Below are 27,978 nucleotides of genomic sequence, written 5' to 3' on the forward strand. Positions count from 1 at the left end.
TGAAATGAGCCAGTTTTCAAAAAAAAAAAAGAGAGATTCCAGTCAACCTGAGTAAGTATAATAGGGAAGTTTCCTCTGTTTTAACCTCATAAGGAAAGTAACTTTGAAAAGATCAATCTGCTTTTTGCTGTCTCTTTCTGCTTTCTTCAGCACTTTTTGCCTATAAAGCCAGGCATTTCTGCTTAGCTCATAGGAACACTCATCTCATTTTTATGAGAATGAGGTGTTACCCAATTCTAGAACTGCACATAAAAACAAATTAGATCTTTAATCTAAATCTGTAGTATGTTTGTCTTTTGACAGTTTCTTTTCTGTGGTCCTGAAATTCTGGCAGTTGTGTACCTACCTGCATGCGCTAATATATTAAAATATTTTCATCCTCTGTTAATTTCTTTCTACTTTTAATGTATTTTAATGTAGACATTTAAATGTTTATGTGTTTGGCCAGTGGAAAGCTAAAAAACAAACTAATAAATTTACAAAATTTAAAAATATTTTTTCCGTTTCCTTTGTGTCGATAAGCCTCCTCTAGAAATTGCCCAAATTAGCCATGTGCGACAAGCTTCATTGGGCAGGCAAATGTCCTCAGTAAAGATGGCCGCGGCTGCCTTCCATGGCCCTTGCCTGCCCACATCAAGGATGGTTCCAGTGATTTTCTTTCTAACCTCGCTTTTCCCATAACAAAGATGGCACCTGCGCTTCCGGGTTCCGGGCTTTTGCTGCTTCTGGAAGGTGAGTGTTACTTGGGGCCGGCGGATTTTCTCGTCAGTTTTCTGCGTCGACTCAGGAGTGACTGGGGGCGGGGGCGGGGGTCGCAGCAATGCATCCAATTGTTCTCTCACCTGTGGGAAGTTATGGCGGTTTCTCCCTGCACGTTACCATTTCCCGCTGGTCCCTCACCCCCTCCGCCGCAACACGCGGCCTCTGCAGCCTCTGCTTTGGGGAATCTCCGGAATTTGCAGGCAGTGGGTCTGCATGAGCTTCGTTCTTCTTTTTTTAAAAACAACTTTCTTTGAGAATTCGTATTCACATACCATAAAATCTCCTTATTTAAAGGGTAAAATTAAGTGTTTTTTTTTCTTTTTTGGTATGTGCACAGAATTGTGCATTCATCACCACAATCTAAGTTTAGAATATTTTCATCGCCCCAAAGAAAAACCCTGCACCTAGTAGCAGTCAGTCTCCATTCACCACAACCTCTCAATCCTAAGCAATTACTAGTCTACTTCCTGTCCCTATAGATATACCAATTTGCACATTTGCTATGAATGAAATCATACAATATGTGACTGATTTCTTCCATTAAGTATGTTTTCAAAGTTTTTGTGACTAGCTTCTTTCGCTATGGATAATGTTCTCAGAGCTTGCCCTTTTTGCATCATTGTGTCAGAACCACATTCCTTTATTGTTGAAAAATATTCTATTGGCTAGTTGCAGTGGCTCAGGCCTATAATCCTTGCACTCTGGGAGGCCAGAGGTGGGAGGATCACTTGAGGTCAGGAGTTTGAGACCAGCCTGAGCGAGACCCCATCTTTACTAAAAATAGTAAAATTAGCTGGGTGGTGCATGCCTGTAGTCCCAGCTACTTGAGAGGCTGAGGCAGGAGGATCGCTTGAGCCCAGGATTTTGAGGTTGTTGTGAGCTAGGCTGACGCCATGGCACTCTAGCCCAGGAGACAGAGTGAGAGTGTCTCAAAAAAAAAAAAAAAAGAAAGAAAAATATTCTGTTGTTTGCATATACCATATTTTATTTATCTATGGATTAATTGATGGATATTTTTATTACTTTCACTTTTTGGCTATTATGAATAAAGCTGCTATCAACATTTGTGTAAAGTTATTGTGTGGACACTTTTTTTAAATTTCAAAATATTATGGGGGTACAAAGGTTGAGGTTACATATATTGCCTTTGCACCATTCGAGTCATAGCTACAAATGTGCCCATCCCCAGTGTGTACCACACCCATTAGGTGTGAATTTACCCATACCCTCCTCTCCTCTCCCTCTTGCCCAACACCTGATGAATGAATGCTACTTACATATATTTTTATTTCTCTTTAGCATACACCTAGGAGTGGAATTGCCAGGTCAAAGTGTAACTCTATGTTTAACCTTTTGAGGAACTGCCAAACTATTTTCCAAAGTGCCTGTGTCATTTTACTTATTTATATGTGGATATTCAGTTGTCCCAGTGTTGAAAAGATTGCCCTTTTCCCACTGAACTGTCTTGGCACCTTGTGGAAAATCAATTGACCATAAATATAAAATTTTACTTTTAGACTTGCTATTATAGTTCATTGATCTATATGTCTATCCTTATGCCTGTTGGATGCTAATCTGCCATGTTGGATTTATGATTAACCCCTGTTTCCAGGAATGCCTCTAAGATTTTGACTTTATCTACTATTACCTAAAGCCGGCCCTTAGGTCAACACAGCCTTGACTATTAGTCCTACCTTCTGGCAGATTCACTTAGCATTCTTGCCTTTCCCTCAAATGTAGACTTCAATTATCCTACATATCCTTCCCTAAGGTCTGTAAGTCCTGGGTCTGGTGGGGTAATAGGGTGGGGAATCCACCATCTCATCGGCTACTGCCCAGGACGTGGATTCTGCCGCATGTTTCTTTCTGAGAAACTGGATACATCAGCCTCTTTCTCTGGCCTCTCCACTTCCTCAGACTTTAGGGGTAGGTTTGTGTAGGCCTGTTCACCGCGGAACTCCTGTACTACCCAGTGTTGATTACTATAGTTTTGTAGTAAGTTTTGAAATCAGAAAATATGAGTCCTCCAACTTTGTTCTTCTTTTCCAAAACTGTTTTGGCTATTGTGGGTCCTTTACATTTCCATATGAGTTTTTGGAATAGTTTTGTCAATGTCTGCAAAATCAGCCATTTGGGATATTGATAAAAATGACAATGATCTTTAGGTCAATTTGGAGAATATTGCCATCTTAAAATATTAAGTCTTCTGATCCATGAACATGGGATGTTTTTCTATTCCTTTAGATCTTTAATTTCTTCCAACACTTTTAAAATCATCAGTGTACATGTCTTACACTTCTTTCATTTAGTGTATCCTAATGTTTTAATGCTATTATAAATGGAATTGTGTTTTTAATTTTATTTTTTGGATCACTTATTGCTAGTGTACATAATTACAAATGATGTTTCTATATTGATCTTGTATCCTATGACTTTAACTTGTTTACTAATTCTGCTAGTTTCTTAAGTGGATTCCTTAGGATTTTCTATACATAAGACCATGTCTTGGCCGGGCGCGGTGGCTCACGCCTGTAATCCTAGCACTCTGGGAGGCCGAGGCGGGTGGATTGCTCAAGGTCAGCAGTTCGAGACCAGCCTGAGCGAGACCCCATCTCTACTAAAAATAGAAAGACATTATATGGACACCTAAAAAAATCTATATAGAAAAAATTAGCCGGGCATAGTGTGGCGCATGCCTGTAGTCCCAGCTACTCGGGAGGCTGAGGCAGTAGGATCGCTTGAGCCCAGGAGTTTGAGGTTGCTGTGAGCTAAGCTGACGCCACGGCACTCACTCTAGCCTGGGCAACAAAGTGAGACTCTGTCTCAACAAAAAAAAAAAAAAAAAAAAAAAAAAAGACCATGTCTTCTGCTAATAGAGATAGTTTTATTGCTCTCTTTCCAATCTGTATGCTTTTTATTTGATTTTCTTTACCTAATTGTCCTGGCTAAGGCTTCCAGTACAATGTTGAGTAGAAGTGATGAGAACAGACATCCTTCTCTTGTTCCTGATCGTAGGGGGTAAAGCATTTATTCTTTTACCATGAAGTACGATGTTAGCTATGGGTTTTTCTTTTTTTAGAGATGAAGTCTCGCTCTGTTGCTCAGGCTGGAGTGCAGTGGCATGATCATAGCTTGTTGCGGCCTCCAACTCCTGGGCTCAAGCAATCCACCTGCCTCAGCCTCCCAAGTAGCTGAGACTAGGGGCAAGCACCACTACTCCCAGCTAATAATTTTTTTATTTTTTGTAGCGAGGGGGTCTTGCTATGTTGACCAGGCTGGTCATGTTTTTCAAAAATGTCCTTTATCATGTTGAGGAAGTTCCCTTTTATTCCTAGTTTGCTGAGTCTTTTGATCATGAAAAGGTATTTGACTTTGTCAAAAGCTTGTGTGTGTGTCGTGGTTTTTATCCTTTATTCTACTAATATAGTCTATTACATTGATTGATTTTTCAGATGTTAAAACCACTTTGAATTCCTGGGCTAGTTCCCCTTAGTCATGCAGTGTAATCTTTTTTATATGTTGCTGGATTTGGTTTCTTGTGATGCCTTTATCAGGTTTTGATGTCAGGGTGACACAGGACACATAAAGTGAATTGAGAAGTGTTCCCTCCTCTTCCATTTGATAGAAGAGTTATCCAGGAGAGGGAGATGTGCTCCAGTGGAGGGAAGGACCAGTGCAGTGGGAGGAAGTGGGGCTTACTGGAGAACCTGGAGAAAAGCCATTGTGCTTGAAGCAGGGAAAGCACGGGGCCTGAGGCTGGGGGATGTGGGCTAGAGAGAAATTTCTGCGTAGTAATTAATGTCTCAGAGGAGGAAAGGAAAGGAGCAAGCTTTGAGCCAAGCCTCAAGGAAGTCCAGCTGGAGATGGAGGATAGAAATAGGAAAAGAGGTGGGAGGACAATCAGGAGAGTGACATCTTGAAAAGAAAAGGAGTGTTAGAAGAAGGAGTTTCTGGAAGTTCTGGAGTGGAGTGATTGAATTGGTGGAATTGAGGAAATGAGCCAATTGTAGGCTCTTCTGAGAAGTTTGTGGAGAGGAAAGGAGACTGGCTGTGGGAAGAGCAAGTGTCAAAGATTTTTGTTTTCTTTCTTGACAACTTCCTCTCTCTTTCTCTGTGTGTGTGTGTGTGTAACCATTTGAGAGTATATCACAGACATCATGTACCCTTACTATTAAATATTTCAGTGGCATTTTCAAAGAAGAACATTCTCTTACACACTATGTTTTTATTGAAAATGGGAGAGATTTGGGTATGCTGAAAAGCCTAAGTGAGGGGGCCAGTGGAACAAAAGAGAGAGATTGTCCTTGCTGAAGGCATCTGGAAAGGTCCACAGGGTGTGTGTGGCAGGGAGGTTGGCCTTTGCCAAGGGCAGGACAGCATCTCTGTTTTAAGGAGAGGTGAAGGTATGCCCCTGTGGGAGCCTTTGTTGTACTTGATAGAAGAGTTGAGGATGTTCTTCCTTGCTGGTTTCTGTTTCCTTTGTCCATTAAGAACGGAGATGATCTACTGAAAAAGAGGAGCAAAGTGTGTAAGTGTTGGGGGAGGATCTGAGTTGAATAAGAGTGGAGAAAACATGTTATTTCCTTCTGGAAGCCTCCAGAGCAGAGGGTGAGGTAACACAAAGGGAGAAGCAAGAACCAAAGGTGCCTGTTACAGAGGTGTTTGCTGAAACTTCAGGCCGAGGAGGGGAAGAGGCAGTTATGAGATAAACATCTCAGTATCCACTTGGCCAGCTGGTTGGATCCAGGTTGGTGCTCATTCATCCGCAGTCGTCCCCAACCTTTTTGGTCCCAGGGACCAGGTTCATGGAGCTCAGGCGGTGATACACGGCCTGGTTGGGGACCGCAGATCTAGAGCAGAGCCAACCTGCCCTGTTTGGTCAATCTCACATGGAGGGTGGGGAGGCCAGCAGGTTCATCTAGGCTGGGGTCTTGACAAAGGGGTGTGAAGAAAAGACAAAATGGGCAGAGGAGGGGAGTTTAGGACGTTAACAAAATTATGGACCATAGAATATACTGGATAAGGATGAGAGAAGCAAGATGACTGCTCGGTAGAAACAGAGGTGCAAATGGACTAGAGGAAGGCTGGGAAGATAGTAACCTGCAATTTCTTTTTTAATTATTACTGTTTCACTTATTGGAACTATAGATATTAAATATCATACATGCACTAATTTTATATCATTCTTATGACAACCCTATGAGGTAAGTATATTATCATTAAGCCATTTTTATAGACAAGGAAATTGGGGGTAAGTGGCTTGCCCAAGGTGACACAGCTAAAAAGTGACAGCAGGGGCTCAAACCTTGTGCTGTTTAACTCTAGAGGACACTGGGTCCTCCAATTTGTACTTTCCTCAGTTAAGAGAGTGAGTGTTTAAAAATGCAAAGTGATCATCTCACACCCCAGCTCAGAAGCCTTCATTTTATTAGGATTAAGTGGAAATATATATATTTTAAAAATAAAATTGTGCAATGAATAAAGAGTTGGATAGATGGGTAGTTATGTGACGAAGCTGATTGTAGTAAAATGTTAATTGGGGAGTCTTGGTGGGAGCCACAGGATGTTCACTGTGTAATTTTTTTCCACTTTTCTTTATGTTTGAAATTTTTCATGTAAAATATTGGGAGGGAAGAGCCTTAATTGAAGAAAAGTAGCTAAAGCTAAATCACTTCTTATGTGGACCTTGATTGACTTGTATTTGTAGATCTGTAAGAATCCGCAGAGTCACAGAAGATTGGCTGCCTCCTGGTAAGCAGGTTTTTATGTACTGTACTTAGAGACTTCTTGTGCCTACAATCCCAGGGCAGCTTAGACTCTCCAGTGTTGAAAAAGAGTATTTAAATTGTGTAATTAAAGCACTTTTAAGAGAGGAAAATAAGCACTTCTGGGAAGGAAGTTGAACCAGAAAGGATAATGGGGCAAAGGATAATGATTGCGTTCTACTTGCTAGCCCAGGGTGTTTCAGACCATAAGAACAGTTTCATCTGCCCCCATTGCTTGCTTTCTTCTCTACAAATTCATTGAGTCCCAAATAATGCATTTTACGTGCACAAAGACTTATTTTCAGTAAGTGTTTCTTTTCTTTTCTTTTTTTTTTTTTTCTCATCATTTTTTTGGTCCAGTGCCCAGTCTGGAATGCATTTGGCATTTGATGTAAGTGATTCTAAAAACAAAGAAAAGAGAGATATCACGTCAATGTGCTATTTGTTTTCAAAAAGAATTCCTTTCATTTCATAGCACTAAAAACACTCTCAGTTGACGGTTGGTTTCAAGGCACCTTTGCAAGCAGGCAGGATATGCCAATATCATTCATTGACCTGTTTGTTCCCTTCTGGAAGCCTCCAGAGCAGAGTGTTAGGTAACATGAAAGGAGAAGGGAGAACCAAAAGTGCCTGTTACAGAGATGTTTGCTGAAACTTCTGGCTTGGTTGGCTAATATGGAACATGTGAAAAGACAGGATGTTCTTGCTTCTTTGGGAAACTTGGTCACTCCACTCCTTTCAGGAGCAATCAGCTGATACCTTGGCTCACTCTCTGCCTGAGCAAATGCGCACAACAGCATGTGACTGGGTGTCCTCAAACAAGAAGGATTTTGCCAGACCTTACTGTTGTTTCTTTTTTTTTTAATATATCCTGTATCTTTGCCTAATCAGGTGGTAGCTTAGTTCGCAGCATTGAAGCTGTGCAGACCCAGGAGGCCAGAAGGACTTCAAGCTGGGTTCATCCTAGCTTGGCGACCTTCTAGATGAGTTACTTGACTTCTCTCTGTGTCTGGATCTGACTGTAAATGAGGGTAATAACAGGCTTCATAGAGTTATTGCAGATGAGGCTCTTAACACAATACCTGGCATCTAACAAGCATTCAGTAAATGGGGAACTACTCTTATTCGTATACTGCTCGTGTGATTCTGAAATTACTTCTTTCATTCACACATGTGTCTTTAAGATCTTTTAAGTTCTGACTGTCATTTTAACAGCTGCATAGGATTCCATGATTTGGAGTATTGCCTCCTCCTAAATCTATTCCTTCTGCTGTCTTCTCTAACTCAGTTAATAACACTGCCTAGTCACTAAAGCTGTCTCTTCTTGTCGATTCTCAGCTCCTCTTTAACACCTTTTTCCATTCAGTTATTAAGTTCTACTCTCATTTTAGTTCCTAAATATATTCTTAATCTCTCTTAATGTACTCTTGACCTATGGGGCCCTAACCTAGTTCATTTGCTCTTCCTTTCTCTCCTGGACCACTGCAGGTGAATGAATAATTCTTGTTGTTCATGAGATTGCCTGTCACCAGGCTTATGCCATACAAATTCACCTGTCTGTGAATCCAGCTGTCAGATGCAGATCTGACCACGTAGCTCCTCTGCATGTTGTATGGTGGCCTGTGGCACTCATGAGACCTGGTGCCAGCTATAATAAGATTTTTTGGTGACAGCAACCTATGAGGCAGACGCTCCAGGATCTCCCCAGGCTCATAGTTATTTTATAGAGGGGTAGGCAGGGCTGGAATGCACTGCAAAGAGCCCTCCCCAGGTGACTCTAGGAGGGAAAGAGAACACCTAGTTTTAAACAAGAAATGTCCAAACACCGAATCCAATAAGCCACCTTTGGGGTGTCCAGAGAGTTTTGTATCAGCTAGAGAGTTTTTGCATCCAAGTTGCTGACAGCAGCCAGGCCTTGCTGTCCTTCCCAGAGCTGGGTACAGGAGGGAGGGCTCCACAGCCATCCAGCTGCGACCAAGGCTTTGTCCTTCCCCAGCTACTCATTATGTGACCAATCCTTGACACTCACTTTAAATTCCTGACACCCCACAGCACTTGTGATCGTCCAAGTGGTTCTTCCTGAGTTCATGCTTTTCGCGAGCCATGGCTGGCCTGACCCTCATGTGGGGATAATCTCCCCCAGAGAGCCTCCCACCCCTTCTAGGCTCCTCTCTGTTTTAACTCACTGTGCTAACATGGTATGTCTCTGTGTTTGGATCACGCCAAACTAGGAGGGAATGGTATATGTGACATTCCCCTTTGTGTCCCCAGTGCCTGGCACCAGGCCTGGCATGTTAAATAATTGACTGAATGCATGTTTGAGTACGCCATGGAGGAAAATGCAAATCGCCTGTAATCACGTTACCCAGATAACCACTGAAATTAATTTGGGTTATACCCTCCCAGACATTTTCCCCCTAGTTTTATGTCTCTATATTTCTCACATACACACATCCTGCACATGATACACACCTTAGCAATAAATACATTTTTATTTATTTACATAAGGTAAATAACATTTTATTTTATAAAATCTGGGTCAAACTTTATGGTTTTAAAACCTTTTTACATTTACTATATCATGAACATGAACATTTCCCTTTCTCATCAATGTTCTTGTTGCCCTTGAATTATGTGCTGCGTAGTATTTCATGGGTTGGGGGGGCTCTAGGCTTGAACCCTTCCCTTTTCAGACACGCAGATTATTTTCCAGCTGGAATTAGTGATGGTTTCTTTCTGCTGAGACTGTTCCTTCTCATGATGAAGAAAACATGGTAAACAAATACTGGGTTGGTTTATTTTTGTGTATGTGTTAGATGGGCAATGTGCTGACATCGTAATAAGGTTTGAGGGAGGCACAGCTCACACAGGCGTATGAAAATCTAATCATCAGGCTTCTGAACTACAAAAGGATCAAATACTGTGTTTAAAGTAAAGAGAGGAAGACCATTAATAACAGGGGAAAGCACAGTCGTCCCCCCTTATCCACAGGGGATACATTTCAACGCCCCAGTGGATGCCTGAAACTGTGGGTCATAATGAACCCTTGTATACCATGTTTTTTTCCTATATGTACACACCTATGATAAAAGTTAATTTAAAGATTAGGCACAATAAGAGATTAACAACAAAACTAATAATAAAATAGAACAATTATAACCATATATCATAATAAAAGTTATATGAATGTGGTCTCTGAAAAAATTTTTAAAATTTTTTTTAATTAATTATTTGACTTCGCCTGGCTAATTTTTTTTTTTTTTTTTTTTTTTTAGTAGGGACAGGATCTCTCTCTTGCTCAGGCTGGTCTTGAACTCCTGACCTCCAGCAATCCTCCCACAGTGCTAGGATTACAGGCACGAGCCACTGCACCTGGCCTCTCTGAAAATATTGTACTATCCTTCTTGTGATGACATGAGATGATGAGATACATACTTGCTGAGATGAGGGGAGGTGAAGGACGTAGGCATTGTGATGTAGCGTTAGGCCGCTCTTGACCTGAGGATGTGTCGAAGGAGGATCATCTGCTTCAGGTGATCCTGGATCGTCAAGCCATGATGACATTGATGGTTGGGGGGGGTCCTCCATGGTTGAAGGGTTTTCTTGCTGAAACCTTTTGGAAGAACATTGTAATTAGAAGTTCTCGTCTCTTTTTAAGTCACCAAAGTGTTGCATAGGCTGGAATCCTTCATTGATTATATGGGTGATTTAAATACTGTGTTCCATCCAAGGATCGTATTCCATAGTTTTGTCCTTTAATTTCTGTGCAATTCCAAAACACTTTGGCAAATTTCGGTAATGTCCACATTGGTGTATCTGCTCTAATTTCTTCTTCTTCCTCTTTCTCTGTAGATGACTCAACAAGATTTTCCCAATTCCTCATTTAACACTTTTCAACAGCCTTCAATGTGTTCTTCCATTTCTTCACCAGGATGTTGGCAAATCCTTTTCTACCAACTTCTTTTGCTGTGTGAATGATTATCCTAACTTCTCCATTGATCCCCAGAATTCTTTAAAATCATTCACAACTCCACTCCATAAGTTCTTCCAGCAGGCATTTATAGTTTCTGGTTTTAACTCATCCATTTCAGCTTTGATGAATGTTATTGCATCAGCAATAGCGAATGGTTTCGGCACTGCATTATGTCCAGTTTAGGATCTGCATCAATTGCTGATCAAATGCGATCAAATACCAGGCAGGTGTATGTGGCTGTGACACACGGAATGATGCCCTGATCAAGGGGCTGAAGCAGTGAGGTTGTGTTGGAGGTAAAAATACAACCTCAGCATTTTCATTTTCATAGCAAACAGATCCACGATGGCCAGGTGCATTGTCTATTATTAATAGGACTTTAAATTCGGACCCTTCTTCTTCCAAGTATTTTCCTACTCTGGGATGAAGCATTGGTGAAACAATTCCATAAACAGGATGGCTGTCACCCACACTTTCTGATTATGTTGCCAGAACAAGGGCAGACAATTTTTGTTTTTGTTTTGAGAGCACGTGGTTTCTTCGCTCTGGACACTAGCATGGCTTTGTTATATGTCTTGCAGTGTTGCCACACAGTACCTGAGTTAATCTGCCTTCCCATGCTTTATGCCTGCTGCCTTCTTTGCACTTTTATGAATGTAGGTTCTACTGGGGATCATCTTCCAGAAGAGCCTGATTTCATCGCAATTGAAGGCTGGCTTTCCATGGTATCTTTTCTCCCTAATCAATTTCTTCAACACTACCAAAATGTGACAGCAACTTCTTCATTGGCAAATCCAGCCTCTCTCGTAATTTTTATATTTTTCAGTCCAAACCTATTCCTGAGTCTATGTAACCATCCCTTAGTTTCCATAAGTGGCTTGATATCACTCATTTCAGGGGATCCCTTGCCAAAGTCTTCATATAGCCTCTGTGCTTTTTGGTGCAACATGTTGCTGTGAATCAGAATACATTTTCTGTTCATCTCTTCCACTCATGAATTTAATGCCTTTTCCATCTTAACTAAGCACTTATCAGGCACCATGGCCATAACGTTTGCAGTGTGAGGTGCAACTGCAAAACTAGCACGAACTTCTTTTCCTTTCCTGACAATTCCATGGATAGAAGATTTGTTCTTATGGTAGATCTTAGCAACCACAACATACAATTTTTTTTTTCTTTCCTTATTAAGCTGAGATCTTTCATCTTTTCACTTAAAGGAAGCACTTTATGGCTTCTCTTTGGCTTATTCAAATTGCCAGCATCGCTACTCTTGAGCTTTGGGGCCATTATTAAGTAAAATAAGGGTGACTTAAACACAAGCTCTGCAAAACTGCCACACTTCAGTGGCTCTGATAACCGAGATGGCTACTGAGTGACGAAGGGGTGGGGAGTGTATACATTGGATACTCCGGACAGAGGGATGATTCACATCCAGGGTGGGGCAGGACAGCAGTGAGAGATTTCATTACGCTGTTTAGAATGATGTGCAATTTAAAACCTATCAATTGTTTATTTCTGGAATTTTCCATGTAATATTTTCGAACCACAGTTGACTGTAAGTAACTGAAAATGCAGAAAGCAAAACTGTGGATAAGAGGGGAGTACTGTAAACTGTTCTGGCTTTACTGGTGTTTGATCTTTAAGAGTCTTCTAGCTATGGCTCTAATGAAGGTCCTGCTATGTAGTGTCTTTTGTATTGAATTAAAAAAATTTTTTCCATTGTAGGACTATGGCGGCCCAGGAAGCCACTCCAAGCAGCCAGTCAGAAGAGAGCTATGCTTTGGACCTGCCATCAGCGTGTGACATAAGGGATTATGCCCTACAGAGACCCAGCCAAAAGGCCAACAGTGAGACTTTTAGTTCTGTGGAATCCCTTTCTTTTCCTTGCTCTTCTGATGTCGATCCAGGTAATAAGCAGTGTTTTAAACAAACTAACTTAAAAAAAAAATAATAATTAGCAGATACGCAGATATGTGATAGTTTGTTTCTCTCTCTTGCAATAGCAGATCTCCAAGAATGATTCATTGTCTTAGGTAGAAAAACATCTTACCTAAGCAAAGCTGTGGGGAGAAACTTCAAAGGACAGCCTCCCCTTTTACGACAAGGAGCTATTTCCTGGAGGTCTTTTTTTTTTCTTTATCTTTGGGTCCCTTTCTGATCTCCATCAAAATGCATTCAGAAGCAGGGGAACACTTGGTTCAACAAAAAGAGAATGGAATTGTTTTTTTTTTTTTGTTTTGTTCTTTTAAAACTTCAGAAAATAGCAATGTGAGCCTGTTATGTGTTATAGGTAATAAAAATAGAGACTTTAGCTAGGCATGGTGGCTCATGCCTGTAATCCTAGTACCCTGGGAGACTGAGGCAGGAGGATTGCTTTAGTTCAGGAGTTCGAGACCAGCCTGAGCAAGAGCTAGAGCTTGTCTCTACAAAAAAACCAGAAAGATTAGCCAAGCATGGTGGTGCGTGCTTGTAGTCTCAGCTACTCAGGAGGCTGAGGCAAGAGGACTGCTTGATCCCAGGAGTTTGAAGTTGGAGTGAGCTATGATGAAGCCATTGCACTGTAGCTTGGGTGACAGAGAGAGACCCTGTCTCAAAAAATAAATAAATAAAATAAAATAAAATAGACACTTTACTATTCCTCTTATGAGGTATACTCCGGATTTAAGTAACCAGTTTTGTATAAGTTTTCTTGACTAAATTGCCAAGAAGTCTATTATTTAAGCCTAATGATAATTCCCTGATGTAGGTAGTGACCATCTTTAGGTGTAAAGCCCATCTCTTCTCCGTGAATTACCCAATCTGGGTCTGGAGGTCCCCAGACCTGGATTCAAAGTTCAGCTCTGTCACTTACTGGCTGTGTGACTTGGGCATGGTTCTTAACCCCCCTAAGCTCCAGCGTCATCTACAAAATGGCGACCGGAATGCTTACCTCATGGAATTAGGTATAACTCAGGGAACAACGTAAAGTACTTAGCATGGGGTTGGCCATCTGTGGGTGCTCAGTCAGTGTTGTTGTTGTTAATATCAAGAAATCCAGGCCGGGTGTGGTGGCTCACGCCTGTAATCCTAGCACTCTGGGAGGCCGAGGCGGGTGGATTGCTCGAGCTCAGGAGTTCGAGACCAGCCTGAGCAAGAGTGAGACCCCGTCTCTACTAAAAATAGAAAGAAATTATATGGACAACTAAAATATATACATACAAAAAATTAGCCGGGCATGGTGGCGCATGCCTGTAGTCCCAGCTACTCGGGAGGCTGAGGCAGGAGGATCGCTTAAGCCCAGGAGTTTGAGGTTGCTGTGAGCTAGACTGACGCCACGGCACTCACTCTAGCCCGGGCAACAGAGTGAGACTCTGTCTCAAAAAAAAAAAAAAAAAAAAAAAAAAGAAATCCAAATATATATGTATTCTAAAGAGAACTTGTTGGGTACTAAGAAAATGTAGCTTTAATGATGATGAATTCAATGATGACTGTAGACTAGAGTAAACCTGTCATTGTCTTCAAGAATTCTATAAAAAAAATACTTTTAAACTTTCTAGTTTTCTGTTCTGATTTTTAAGACATAGTAATCAGGATCAGTAAGCTTCCTGTTTAATTTAGTTCCTGATCAAGAATTAGATCATTCCTTATCTCTTTCCTTTCTAGACTTCACATCTTAGTTCCTTTAACCCTTTTCCCCTCTCATCTGCTGCCTCTACATTACTTTCTATCCCTAAAACTGATTTTATTTGTCATCTCTGGTTATCAACAGCATTTCCTAGAACAAGTGAATGGGCGCATTTGAACAGAACTTTAACAGTGTTGGCCTGTTGAAATACTTCAGGGCAAAGGCTCTATTCTTTTAGGGAATTCAGCGTGGACTCAGTTTTTATATTTTATTGCCTGTTGGTTGAATAATCCATAGGAAAGCAACTTTTATTAATTGGGATTTGGCTGACAGTTCTAAAAATGAGAAGCATGTTGAAATATTTATGTTGGAGTCTTTGTTAAAAATCTAGGCATTTATGCCAAAAAGGTTCTTTCAGAAACCCTTATAAAGGCCCAAACCTGGGAAGGGGTACTCAAATGCTAAGACAACCTTTTTACATGGTATCGGTGATGGTCATGCTAGGTCAGACTTGTTTGAGGAATGAATGAGTAAATGTTAACTGCTATTATTATTATTTCATTATGAGATGCCCATATGGATTTAGGGCTGAAGTTATTTACAGCATAAAACGTCTCCATTCCCCCCACCCCCTTACATAGCTTAAGGCTGGTACGGATAGCTTTGGGAAGCTGCACATAGAGGGAATGAGAGTCATAGGCAGCATTGAATTAATGAAACCCAAATTTAGCCCTACAGCATGATCAGTGTTGGAAAAGGAGGTTGTCCAACTTCCTTTCCTTCCCAGAAGGAAAGTCAAAATGTGTGACTGGTAGAGACCTGGCAGAGCTGTCAGCCATTTAACACAAAGGAAGTCATGAACTATCCTGCAGTGGCGTAGATTCTGTACCATTCCCTTCGAGCTAGAAAACTTACGTAATGTGCACCACACACATAGCCAAGGCACCCTGTGCCTGTACCTGTTGGAGCCACAGTTCCTCTTACTTTCTCTCTTCCTCCTTACTTGGGCCTCTCTCTGTCTCTCAGGTGCCCAGTGCCTCCATGTGTCCCCTACCAAAATCTCTCTCTCTCAAAAAAAAACAAAAAACAAAAAAAAACTTAACTCAGACTAAAATATAAATGCCTGGCTGTAGCGTCAGGTGTTAGCTTTTCCAGGCAGGTGTCCCTTTAAGAGTGTCAAGTCTTAACCTGAAAGAATGATGAAATTTCAGGAATCAAGGGGCAGGTAGGAGAGAGATTTGGGGAGTTTGCCTCTCTGGTGTCCCTGTAATGCATCCTGTTATACTTCCCATAATATTCTCACGCTCCCCTTTCCATGCAACCCCAACTTGACCTTTCCAGGTGGGACCATTCCTTAGTGTCCTTCCCACTTCTTCTCTGTGTCCATCTCTGCTTATCCAAGCAGAAGTGATCTCTGTCCTCTACAACATGTGTTTGAAACACTCATGTTGGTTAGCACATACTGCCCCAAGGAATGTTCTTTGTATGATCATTTTTTTGTGTGTATCCAGGCACTGGAATGTTTTAGAATACATTAATAACGATCACTCTCATTTATTGAGAACTTACTACCTGTCATGTTTTGTGTCATTGGGCTCCATGCTAAATATTTCACACATATTACCACCTTTAATTCTCATCACAGACCTGGGAAATGGAATCATCCCCATTTGATAAGTGAGGAAACAGGTGTGGAGAAATTGACAAACTTGTCCGAAGTCACTTAGTAAATGACAGAGCTGGTGAACCCAAAGGCAGTGTTTCCAATCAAATTTTTATTGGGAAAAAAAAAGCCAAGGAGCTTTTTGTAACCTGGAAAATGACCAAGAGGGTGATACCACTGAGACAAAGAACTGCCAGAAATAAATTTAGGCAAGTTTTATTAGATTGACAGAGCAAACAGCTGATTTAACTCATTTTGGGGGGGGTTAGGGGGAATTTTAGGGAGGAATATTAACTTTTTGACACTATTTTATTCAGACTTAATATTTAAAAACAATTTTTATTTTGCTGTGCACTCTGCCATTCTATAATGCTTTTGTATGTTATACCATTTATTATTCACAATACTCACTAGGTTTAGTTTTTTTTTTAAAAAAAACAAAGGACCAGATCACTCAGAACTTCCCCAAAACCAAGTGAAAATGATATCGTCCAGCCATCATGGGAACAAAGAATACACTAGAATCAAATGGAAGAACAGCCATCCTGTTATTTAATAATGCCATCTCTGATAGTTTATCCTAAGCAGAAATAAATGCGGTAGGTTTACCTACCATAAAGGGAAGTTCATTCTGATTTCACTAAGAGACTTTTACACAACCTGGAAGGCTATTAATTTTTTTGTAAATATTCCAGAGCTACCTTTTGTGAGAGATCTTCTACAAAAGTAAATTAGGAAAGGTTGTCACTGGTAATCTGGCCTTTGCCATGCAGTGACCTTGAGGTGGACAGCCCTAAACTCTGAGGGAGGTCACTGCTCGAACAGCCCAACCTGATTTACTCTGATCTGACCGTTTTCCCCCTCACGTTTCTCAAAATTGTCCAGGGGCCTGCGTTTTTCATTTTCCATTTATAAGTTGAGTCCATTTTCCTTCCCATCACTGCATAGGTAGTTGTAGTCATGGGTTAGCTGTAGTTGTAGGTTCTCTCTCCTGTAGTCCAGCCCTTCAGTGGACTCTTGCTGACATTTTAACCTAGTTCTGATTACTCTGGATCTATTGTTTGCTTGCAGACATGCCTACTTTTACACTGATCTCTGTTGGTGTTCTGATGGCTACTGTTCTATCTCAGATTCCTAACACCTCCAGTTCTCAAGCCAACTTGATGTTCTTGGTTTGTTGCTTGCTATTATGTGTTGTTAGGAATTTGATCTTCTAGGGATTGGTGAATACAGTCAAGGTTTCCAGTTGGATAGTTGTTCAGGTAACTGCATTGGTCTGTACCCACTCTGGTACATGCTCAGTGAGGCATATCGTCAGCTACATTCATGTAGCTCGTGCTTGGCTCAAAATACAGCTGACTATCTCAAAAATTGTCAGAGTATGGCAGGTTCCTTACAGTGGAATGAAGGTCAAAGGGTGAACCTAGGACCTGGCTCTCCCAGCTACTGAGTGAAATAGGAGCTGGGAGCTGACATTAGCATTCAGTCAAATCATCCATGCTGTCAAAATCTCCAGTCAAAGTCCAGACACACAGTTGGCAAGGGACCGAGGTCCACAAAGGTGCAGTGGAATAGCCTGTGGGTAGCAGAGCCCGGTCCTGCAGCAGGCAAGCCAGAGAGAGTACCCAGAAATCCAGGCAGGTGGCAGGCGGTGTGCAGATAGCTTATCAGTGGGTTGCAAGGTCCCAGCGTCAAGGTTGGAGTCAGAGTTAACAGTTCTAACCCTTGGAAGAGGGGTAGGAGAGAGAAGGTTGCCTCAGTTTTGGGAGGCGGCAGGTACCACTGCAAAAACCTGGTTATAAGAACGTGGGCCCAAGCTTAAGCCTAAGTGTAAAGGATTCCCCATTTCACCTTGTAATAGCCTCTGGCTATGGGCCTATCACTTCCTTGCTCTTCCCAGCCAGGCTTGTTGAAGGGGCCACCTGTGCTCCTTCACGCCACGCCTTCATCTTGTGGCTGTTCCTCCTTCCCAGGCACGTGGCCTCTACCCCCATGCCCCACTGGACTAACCCTGCCCTTGCTCAGATGCCAATGATCTTCCCCAGAAGCCAAACCTGATAGACACTTCTGTGTCCTTATGTGCCCAACTGCCACCTCACTGTTCACTCCCTGGGGGAGGGTATCAGTGGCGAGAGACATGAGAATTTAGAGCGCTTTCTAAGAAACGAATGGATTGATAAGAATCTAAGAGTATTAGTCAGAAAAACCTCAACAGCCTTGGTCATTTCAGGCTGGTTATGCAAACACAGGTAACGCTGGGCCATTTGTGTCTAAATAAACAAGAGTTCAGCTGTTCTGGAGTTACCAGCCCTCTGGCCGCTTCTCCTGAAGTGCTGGAAGAGTAAACAACTCCACCTAAGGCAGGCACAGCATGATTGAAACTCCTCCCTCTGCCCTTCCCAGTCAGATAAGACAGAAGACCCTGCCAAAATAGTCTTCCCGGATGGCCTTTTCTACCATGTTCCTCTGTTTAAGTGTCTTTGAGATGTCGTCATAGATTTCTTCTTTCCTTCCATCTCTGGTCGAAGCTCCTCTGCCTCATTTTCAGGACTCTGTGTAATCTGGTGTCTGGATATTTGTTCAAAATCTTCCGTATTGCAATATTTTAACAACTGGCAAGGCCAAACAGGCACATGCCAGCTGAATAAAGGCCCCTACCAGTGTCTAACTACTCATTAACACAGGCCTGCTACTCCTATCGGGCCTGTTTTCAGGCTAAACCAAACCTTAATGCCTTGTTCTCCTCTTTGGAATGTGTTCCCACCTCCCCGATCAATTCCAGTCCATGCCAGAAACTGCCGAATGGAATCCATCAATTAGTCCCAAGTACAGACTTGTTGATGGACTGGACTCCCTGCCTGTTAGACACTTGTTTCCTTTCTCCTTTGCTGCTGGCCTCAAGGAAAGCACACAATATACAGAATGGAGGAGCCTAGTTAAGCGACAAATGATCCTGGTTAAACCTCTCAAGGTCACAAAGGATTTTGGAGGTACAGTCCCATGGGTACCACTGGAGCTTTATAAACTCTGGGTAGCTCATGTGGCTCACGTCATCAGCGCCCTGTGGAGCCTTTGTTCTGGAGAGCACCCAAGGTGCTTTCTAATACAGGACAAGGGGTTTTTCTCTGAAGTTGTTGTTCAGACATTACAATACGGATGTAGGAAATCTCAGCCCTTTCCTCAGACTTGAACTTCTGTCTAAGAGCAGTGTCGGGGAAATTGGGTGAATATATACAGCAGATTGAATGTTAAACACAATAAGTCTTTGATGATTAAAGGCCCTAGCTGGCAGACAGCTATAAGTTTAAAGTAAATAGTGGTTTAATGCCCCCTTGTTCTTATTCTGGGAATTCTTACTTTGGGAATCTGTCAACATCCCAATCTTCAAAGGCCATTTTATAACCCGCGTCTTTAGGCATTTCATCCAAGGAATTTAATATTTAGGAGAGGTAAATATGTTTGACTTTTTTCCTCTCTATAATTCATATGGTATCTCTTTGTAATTCCATAAGATTTTGTTTTCAAAAGAAAGGAGTTATAAGTTCTTAGAGCCAAAAACTCAAGATAAAATTTATATCATACTTGTTGAATTCTGGATGTGGTGGTGGTGGTGTTCTTAAATAGGAGTCAGGGTATATTTTAGACATGTAAATAATGTTGAAGGCATTTTCTTTTTATAGGTGCATTAAATGATATCCAACCTAGTGGCACATAACCCAATACCCCCTGTGCTGCCCAGGCTGGTCTTGAACTCCTGGACTCAAGCGATCCTCCCACGACAGCCTCCCAAAGTGCTAGAATTACAGGCATGACCCATTGTGTCTGGCCTGTGCAGGCAGACTCCTTCTAATTATGACTCTCTATCCCTTTTTCAAAAATAAATATAGTTCTCTTTTTTTTTTCATCCCTCAGTCCCACCCAATATCGTTCTTTATAACTCTATATACTGCTAAATTGTATGTCACATTAAATAATCATTGGAGAGGATGATAGTTTAAAGGTAGAATTATTTTTAAAAGCTCAAGAATGCTATTTGCCATTGCTCCTCACTTTGAGTTTCAAGGACATCTGCTAAGGGAGAAGAGACTTAATTACTTCTGTGTACTTTGCCTGCAGTTAGAATTTTAGAAAGTAATCCCAACTGAGTTGAAAAACGGGCTGTGGTTCTTGTCACGAGCCACACCTGCAGGGCACTTATCTGCTGGGTCCAGGCGTACAGCAGTGACCTCATGATCTGGCCCGATAGCTTTCATCAAGGGCTTCTCCAAGCAAGCGTGCATCTGTGACTTGTCACTCATCTGTGTCTTCTTAAAATACAAGAAAACAACTTGATGACAATAGTCCAACAGACACTGTCTTAGTTTGATTCGTTCTCACGTATTTATAAGACAAGGAAGACTACACTCAAATAAGATGGAAAGATGGATGGTTTGTCATTTATCGTAAACTTACATTTCAGGCACTGTGCTATGCATTTCACGTGCATTCTTTCTTTTGATTCTGACAGCCACCCCCAAGAAGTAAATCCATGTTACCCATGAGGAAACAGAAACTTAGAGAGGCTGGCTGCATATTAATGTTACCTACAGAGGCGCCAGGTGTGGTTGCTCACGCCTGTAATCCTAGCACTCTGGGAGGCCGAGGCCGGCAGATTGTTTGAGCTCAGGAGTTCGAGACCAGCCTGAGCAAGAGCAAGATCCCTGCCTCTACTAAAAATAGAAAGAAATGATATGGACAGCTAAAAATATATATAGAAAAATAAGCCGGGCATGGTGGCGCATGCCTGTAGTCCCAGCCACTCGGGAGGCTGCGGCAGGAGGATTGCTTGAGCCCAGGAGTTTGAGGTTGCTGTGAGCTAGGCTTACGCCATGGCACTCTAGCCCGGGCAACAGAGCGAGACTCTGACTCAAAAAAAAATAAATAAAAAAAAAAAATGTTACCCACAGGATGGTAAACAGCTGAGACTCAAACCTGCCTTTGAAGTCAGAATGTTAAAGACATGCAAACATCTAGGTATGATTAAATAGTATGTATTAAAACTTAAATATTTGTAGTTATCTCTTTAGGTCTCCGCTAGCATCTTTCCACTGACTCTGAATATCTTGAAACTGATGTCAGTACCCCCTCAGGGGCGACGGTGACTCCCCGTTCACTGGACCAGCGTCGTGTCCACTGTGCACTGACTCTCTCCTTTCAACCTCTCGTCTTCCCAATGTGGAAGAAGCTCTAACTCCCTGCAGACTACCTGGAGAGAAAACATTGTCTTCTCAGTTAAATTTCTCATAGCAGGTAGGATCCAGCTTTTTATGTTAAAACCCAGGGAAGAAAACAAGTCAGAAATTTTAACTGTTTTCTGGAATAAATGAAACCCTTGATAATTTTTTCTACCTAGAAGAAATGTTCTCATCTGATTCCAGAACTCTTCTAATTCTTGGCTCTTTGCCCCTTGAGGCTGTTCTTTGCTAAGTGGCTGCCCTTGACCAACCCTTTAGCTCCCTGGAGTTTTTGATGGCTGAGTTTTGCTAACATACTTGAAGTTACAAAAACCCACCTTATTGGAACAGAGCTTTTAAGGGTAAGGGATTTTTAATTCATTCCTGGGTTTCCCATGCATGACTGGCAGGGTTCATGTTTTGCTCTCTGCCCAGTCTAATCATGCAGTGTCTACAGCTGCCTCCTGCTAAACCTCGACCCTGATGTATGAGTAGAGAACAGGGTACGGTACCTGGCACATAGTAGGTGCTCAGTAGAGGCTGGCTGAATGAATAAATGAAAAACACATACCAGTGAAACAGGATAAGACTTAAAAACAGATATGAAGTATTTATCACAGTGCTTTGCTTATCAATTTGTAACTTTATCATCAAATTTAAGCTGTCCTTGATCTTATGTGTATGATAGTATGAAAAAGTTTCTAAATCTTACATAAACCCTGCAGATCTGTTTAACTCTGATTTGGAAAGTTTTCAGACTAGCCTCAACTAGCCTCTCTCAAAAGCCCCTGGCTTTTTTCTTTGAAAAGAAAACAGTAGAGAAATGAAATATAATGCTGCTGAGAATGGAATATGATATCTAAATTTCTCCATCATAAAGAAAATATGTTCCTAGTGAAGTTGTTTATCCAGCAAATATTTCTGTAATAACAGTGCATGTGATTATGGCTTTAAGGATACCCTTAAAGCCTGCCTTTAAAGCTTTTGTCTTTCTTTTTTTTTGAGACAGAGTCTTGCTCTGTCGCCTGGGCTAGTGCCTTGGCATCAGCCTAGCTCACAACAACCTCAAATTCCTGGGCTCAAGCCATCCTCCTGCCTCAGCCTCCCGAGTGGCTGGGACTACAGGCATGAGCCACCATGCCCTCCTAATTTTTCTATTTTCAGTTGAGACAGGGTCTTGCTCAGACTGGTCTCGAACTCCTGACCTCAAGTGATCCTCCTGCCTCAGCCTCCCAGGTGCCAGGACTATAGGCATGAGCCACCTCACCTGGTCTAAAGCTATTTTCTTAAGAAAACTGCATTTCTATCACATTTTTATAGTACTGTGAGTTTTTTTCCTCCTTAGAAAATAATACAATTAAATCGCAAATTTTTAAAAATTCTAAAATATGAACAGAGATGTACTCCCATTTCTTCACAGTATATTCAGCAGTCTTTATTTTGTCCAGAATTTTCTTTTAACAAAGAAGTCTTGGAAAATACTAGGGAATGTTAAGCACAGTGCAAATAGGAAGATGAAGACATTACCCACGGCCAACAGTGTTTTAGAAGTACAGTTTGATGGAAAATTGGTTAAAATAATATTGCATGTTTAGCCGGCAATACCTAGGCCGCTTCTCTGAGTGTAGGCCTGGACGTGGCGTCTGGCAAGTTCTCCTTTTGGGCAGTGCTTGGGTCTACTGCCCTCTAGTGGCGACTCTTTACTTGCTCAGCCTTTCCGAGAGAAAGAATTTAACTGTACCAAATGTGCTAAGCCTTTGCTGTTTATTCTTTGCGGAGCTCTGTGCCTACCAGAGGTAAAATTAAAAATTCTTAGAGGTTATTTTACTCAATTGAAATTTAAGAAGCTAATTTGTCTTAAGGTCACCACTGTTAGGTATATTCACTCAGCATGCGTTTTATAATTTGAGAACTTTTTCATTTATCCTGCTGGGTTGATTACAGGCTAGAATACAAACATAAATAGTGATGTCTGATTTTTCTTCTTTGTACGTTTGCCAAGTAAAAGTTGTGCTTTTTTGGGCAAAAGTAAGATAAAGGATTTAAATTTTCCTTCTTTGGTGAAATTATAGTAGCATTAAAGGGTAACCATAAGATTTAAAAAATATTGTGGCATTTCAAATTCAGTAAGATGATACGGATCTATTTCTCCTTGCTTTTTCTTGCTAAGTATAACTATAAACCCTGGAAACATAAGAGGCAACCAAAGGAGAACTCTGAGATTTGGTAAGAAGAAGGTAGATTGGTTTGGGGCCCTGAGACTGGAAGAACAATGTAGCGGCAGGGTGTCCTGTGTCCTCCCACCCAACTGAAGAAAGGGACCCAGACCCAATGCATCCTGATCTCCAACCTAGCAACAAAAAGGTGGCCCAGGTGGGCTTCTCTCTCCCCAGAGTTGACTGGTTGACCATCCAGCATGACCAGGAAAGCCCATCAAGGGGATCATAGGAGACCACTAACAGCAAGTGACCAGAGGAAGTACTCATTTCCACTGGGTCTGAGACTTCCTTCCCCTGCTAAGAGATACCTCGGTGACCAGGGGGCACATGCAGGAGGATTCTGCCTGCACAACAAATGATCTGGCCTGGAAGCCTCTTTGTCCCTACGGGCCTGACACTCCCCTGCCCGCCTACATTCACTGGGGCAGTTGGGAGGCACCAGCAAAGAGGACCCTACCACAAATAAACAGACTGAAATAAACAGCAAAAACTCTGAAAATTAAACTTTCATTAAAACCACGACCCACAAATGTAGGCTAGGACCTACATGCTAAACCTAAGCAGGATGACTGCATGCTAAAATAAAGGATTTAAATGGACCCAAACCCTCTAAACATAATAGACAAAATGTTCAGGCTACAACCAAAGATCACTTGTCATACCAAGAACCAAAAAAAAAAAAAAAATCGCAACTTGAATGAAGACCAGAGAGTCACAGACGACAACAGGGATGAATCAGACATTAGACTTACCTGACAAGGATTTTAAAGCAGCTACCATAAAAATGCCTTGGCAATCGATTACAAATTCTCCTGAAACAAAGGGAAAAAATAGAAAATCTCAGCAAAGAAATAAAAGTTATAAAATGAAGCAGATGGAAATGATAAAACTGAAAAATAAAATAGCCAAAAATTGATAGATTGGACCTCATCAAAATTAAAAGCTTTCCCTGTGAAAGCCCATGTGAAGAGAATGAAAAGGCAAGCTATAGACTGGGAGAAGATATGTGCAAATCCTGCATCTAACAAAGGACTAGTGTCTACAATATCTAAAGAACCCTCAAAACTCAACTCTCAAAAGAAATAAAATACAATCCAGTTTTACAAAGCTTCCCACAGTTCTGTTCCTCCACATCTTTGCCAACACCTGTTCTTTTTCTTTTCTTTTCTTTCTTTCTTTTTTTTTTTTGAGACAGAATCTCCCTCTGGGTAGAGTCCAGTGGCGTCATCATAGCTCACTGCAACGTCCAACTCCCGGGCTCTAAGCGATCTTTTTGCCTCAACCTCCCGAGTAGCTGGGACTACAGGCATGTGCCACAATGCCCAGCTGGGTTTTTTTTCTTTCTTTTTGGTAGAGACGGATTCTCACTCTTGCTCAGGCTGGTCTTGAACTCCTGAGCTCAAGGGATCCTCCTGCCTTGGCCTCCCAGAGTGCTAGGATTACAGACGTGAGCCACCATGACTGGCCATATTTTCTATTTTTTTGATAGTGACCATCCTAATGGTTATGAGGTGATATCCCATTGTGGTTTTGATTTGCATTTTTTTGATGATTAGTGATGTTGAATATCTTTTCAGATATGTGTTGGCTATTTGTATATCATCTTTGGAGAAATATCTATTGAATTCCTTTGCCATTTTAAAAACTGGGTTGATTTTTTTTGTTGTTGAGTTGTAGGAGTTCTTTATATATTCTGGATATTAACCCCTTGTCAGTATATGATTTGCCAATATTTTCTCCCTTTCTGTAGATTGCCTTTCGTTCTGTTGATTGTGTGCTTAGATGCACGTAAGTTTTTAAGTTTGATGTTATCCTATTTGTCTATTTTTGCTTTTGTTGTCTGTGTTTTTGGTGTCATGTCCAAGAAATTATTACTAAGCCCAATGTCATGAAGCATTTTCTCTCTGTTTTCTTCAAGGAGTTTTATAGTTTTGGGTCTTATGTTTAGGTTTAATCCATTTTGAGTTAATTTTTGTGTACGGTGTAATATAACGATCCAACTTCATTCTTTTACATGTGAATATCCAGTTTTCCTAGCACCATTTGTTGAAAAGACCTTCCTTTCCCTATTGAGTAGTCATGGCATACTTATCAAAGGCCATTTGACTATATACACAAAGGTTTATTTTTGGTTCTTTATTGTATTCCATTGGTCTATATGTTTGTCTTTATGGCAGTACCATACTGTTTTGATTACTGTAGCTATGTTTGGAAATCAGGAAGTGTGAGTCCTTCAACTTTGTTTTTCTTTCTCAGAATTGTTTTGGCTATTTGGGGTCTGTGTGTATTCTTTCTTGCTGTCCCCATAAATATATCTCAGTGTGAGTAAATATGTACATGTAAATTTATATCTTTTAGTACATTGGTTATGTATAGATTTTAACCAAAAAATGCTAACAAAAACATGCTGTTTTGCAACTTGCCTTTTAAAATTCATATTTAATCACAACCATCCTTTAATAACAGTACCACAATCCTTTTAACGTCTGCATAGTATGCTGGAGTATGAGTCCATTATAATGTTTTTGACCATCCCCCTATTAATGGTCATTAGTTTGTCTCCAAGTTTTGGTAATTACAAATAAATACGTTGTGGGGTTTTTGATGTATAGAGATTTTAGATTCTTAAATAGTCAAATTTACGAGTTAGTGCTTCTGCTTTGGCATAATATTTACAAAATCATTCTCACCTCCCAAGATTATATAAATAGGCACCTCCCAGTATTTTTAAAGGTTACTTTTCTACTTTGAAGTCTTTATTTTAGTGTAAGGTATGGGGCAAGGTGATAGCTTTATTATTTTCCAAATGGGAGCCAGTTGTCTTAAAGCTATTTATTTAATTGTATTCTTTTCCCTCTGGTTTCAAATGTTCCCTTCACTTTTTAAAAAATCATATTCTACGTTTTTTTTTCTTTTGTTTCTTTTCTTTTCTTTCTTTCTTTTTTTTTTGGTTTTGGAGCCAGACTGGTCTGAGTTTGACCTTGATTTTATACCGACTAGCTTTCTGACCTTGGGCCAGCTGCTATACTTCGCTTTGCTTACTTTCCTCATCTGTAAAATGAGAACAGTAATACTGTCAGCTTCATAGATTGTCATGAGGACCAAGTGAGACACCTGTGAGTGAGTATGCTTAGTGAAGGCTAGCTATCATGACAACTGCTGCTGTTACAACTAGTTCTGCTACTGGGGTTGCTTTCTGGGTTTCACTTCTTTGTTGAGTTTGTTTCAGGAAACTAAGCCTTCTACTTTATGTTGCTCAGTACTAGGCAAAAAAAAAAAAAGTGACTTGTACTAGACAGAGCCCTTACAGAGAAGTTATTCTGATTAACACTGGTCCAAAGTATCTATAGAATTACTTCTTAGCATTTGCTATTAATATATATTACATATTTTCTGCTAACTTTGGATAGAATTTTAGGGATATTATCTAATCTTATTCTCATATAATCTCTTCATTGAGAATGTTGTGTATATTTCAACAGGTGCCTTCTCATTTGTAAAGTGATGTGATTTGTATTTGAAAGGTGCTTCTATGCAGTCTCTACAAATAACCTTATGATGGAGGATCCCAGTTAATTTGAGGGGTCTTTAAGTAGAGCTGTGCCTGTAAGAATGCATTAGCATGTTTATCAGACATCTAATCAGTGAAAGGAAACAGTTTTTTTTATTGTCTTCTTTAAATCAAGCACCTTGCTACAGATTGAGGGTGATATAAAACAGTGACCACACATGATTCCTATACTTGAGGAGGTGATGGTCTAGTTGAGATAATAAGATATGCAAACTTAAAATATAAAGGGATAAAATCAGACTGTATAAATTTCATAACTGCATAGAACAAAGAGAAGTGAACGAATTCATTAAGGGAAAAAAACATGTATTCAGGAAAGAACAGATATCTACTTATAGTTCCCCAAGTCAGAATCCTCTATGTAAAGATCAGCTGTTGAAGCTATTACATTCTGGGTGATGCTAGAAATCATTACTTAAGGAATAGCAATTAACATGTTGTTTTAAATTTACCAAGGCACAAGAGCAATAATTCAAAATTTCATCAGATCTTAGAGGAAACATTTTTATAATTGTTTATTACTAGACCTCAGAGTTTTCTTATTGTGAGCATTCTCAAAATTACCTATGAAGTTTGAAAATATCTTTTAAATTGACCTATTGGCCATAGCTGTTAATATTATTAATATATTAGTAAGAAGATACAGAGAAATAATCATAATAAGAAACATAATTGCTCAACTGTGATTTAAGAGTTGTTCCCCTAGAGTGGTACATCTGAGAGGCACCCTATAGATTTCCATTGCTTTATCTCTGCCTGTAAACATGTAGCAATTCCCTCAATTTGAATTTGAGTTACTTGGTGGAAATGAGACCATTATTGATCTTTGTGGCCAAGACTATGGCTAATCTCAATTTCTTCCTATAAAGAATAAGTTGATTGAAATGTGCTCTCTCTCAACCTTGGACCTCAAGAATATGGGTTATGTGATAACTCCCTACAATCATCCCCAGACAACGGTTTCAGCAAAAATAGGAACTAACAAGATTCAGAAATGGGGGAAAAAAACCAAATTTGGAATTGGTTACAAAATGCTATTATATAAATGAGATTTTAAAAATATACATTCCAGTGAATTTTATGGAATCAGCATGAACTAATAATATGAGATAATCATACTTATTCTGCACAGTGAACACAATTATCTTAAATTATTTCCATACTTCACACTGCTGTCTATTTAATGCTTTTTATTCATCTAATAAACA

General features: G+C 40.6%; 1 protein-coding gene and 1 non-coding gene across 3 annotated transcripts in view; one reads left to right on the forward strand and one right to left on the reverse strand.

Moving 5' to 3' along the window:
- Positions 1-714: 714 nt before the first annotated feature.
- Positions 715-27,978, forward strand: part of SHLD1 (shieldin complex subunit 1) — a 103,421-nt gene continuing 76,157 nt past the window's right edge. For both annotated transcript variants that reach the window (XR_011236381.1, XM_069495657.1), the window contains exons 1-2: positions 715-732; positions 12,226-12,407. Coding sequence is in view for 1 of the 2 variants with exons in the window: in XM_069495657.1 (XP_069351758.1) it covers positions 12,230-12,407 (178 nt within the window). In the remaining variant the exon portion in view is untranslated. The remainder of the gene's footprint in view (positions 733-12,225; positions 12,408-27,978) is intronic.
- Positions 9,338-9,441, reverse strand: LOC138401331 (small nucleolar RNA U13). Its single transcript, XR_011236487.1, has one exon. It is a non-coding gene; the product is annotated as a small nucleolar RNA U13 (small nucleolar RNA).

This window comes from Eulemur rufifrons, chromosome 20 (assembly GCF_041146395.1).
Source record: "Eulemur rufifrons isolate Redbay chromosome 20, OSU_ERuf_1, whole genome shotgun sequence".
NCBI lineage: Eukaryota > Metazoa > Chordata > Mammalia > Primates > Lemuridae > Eulemur > Eulemur rufifrons.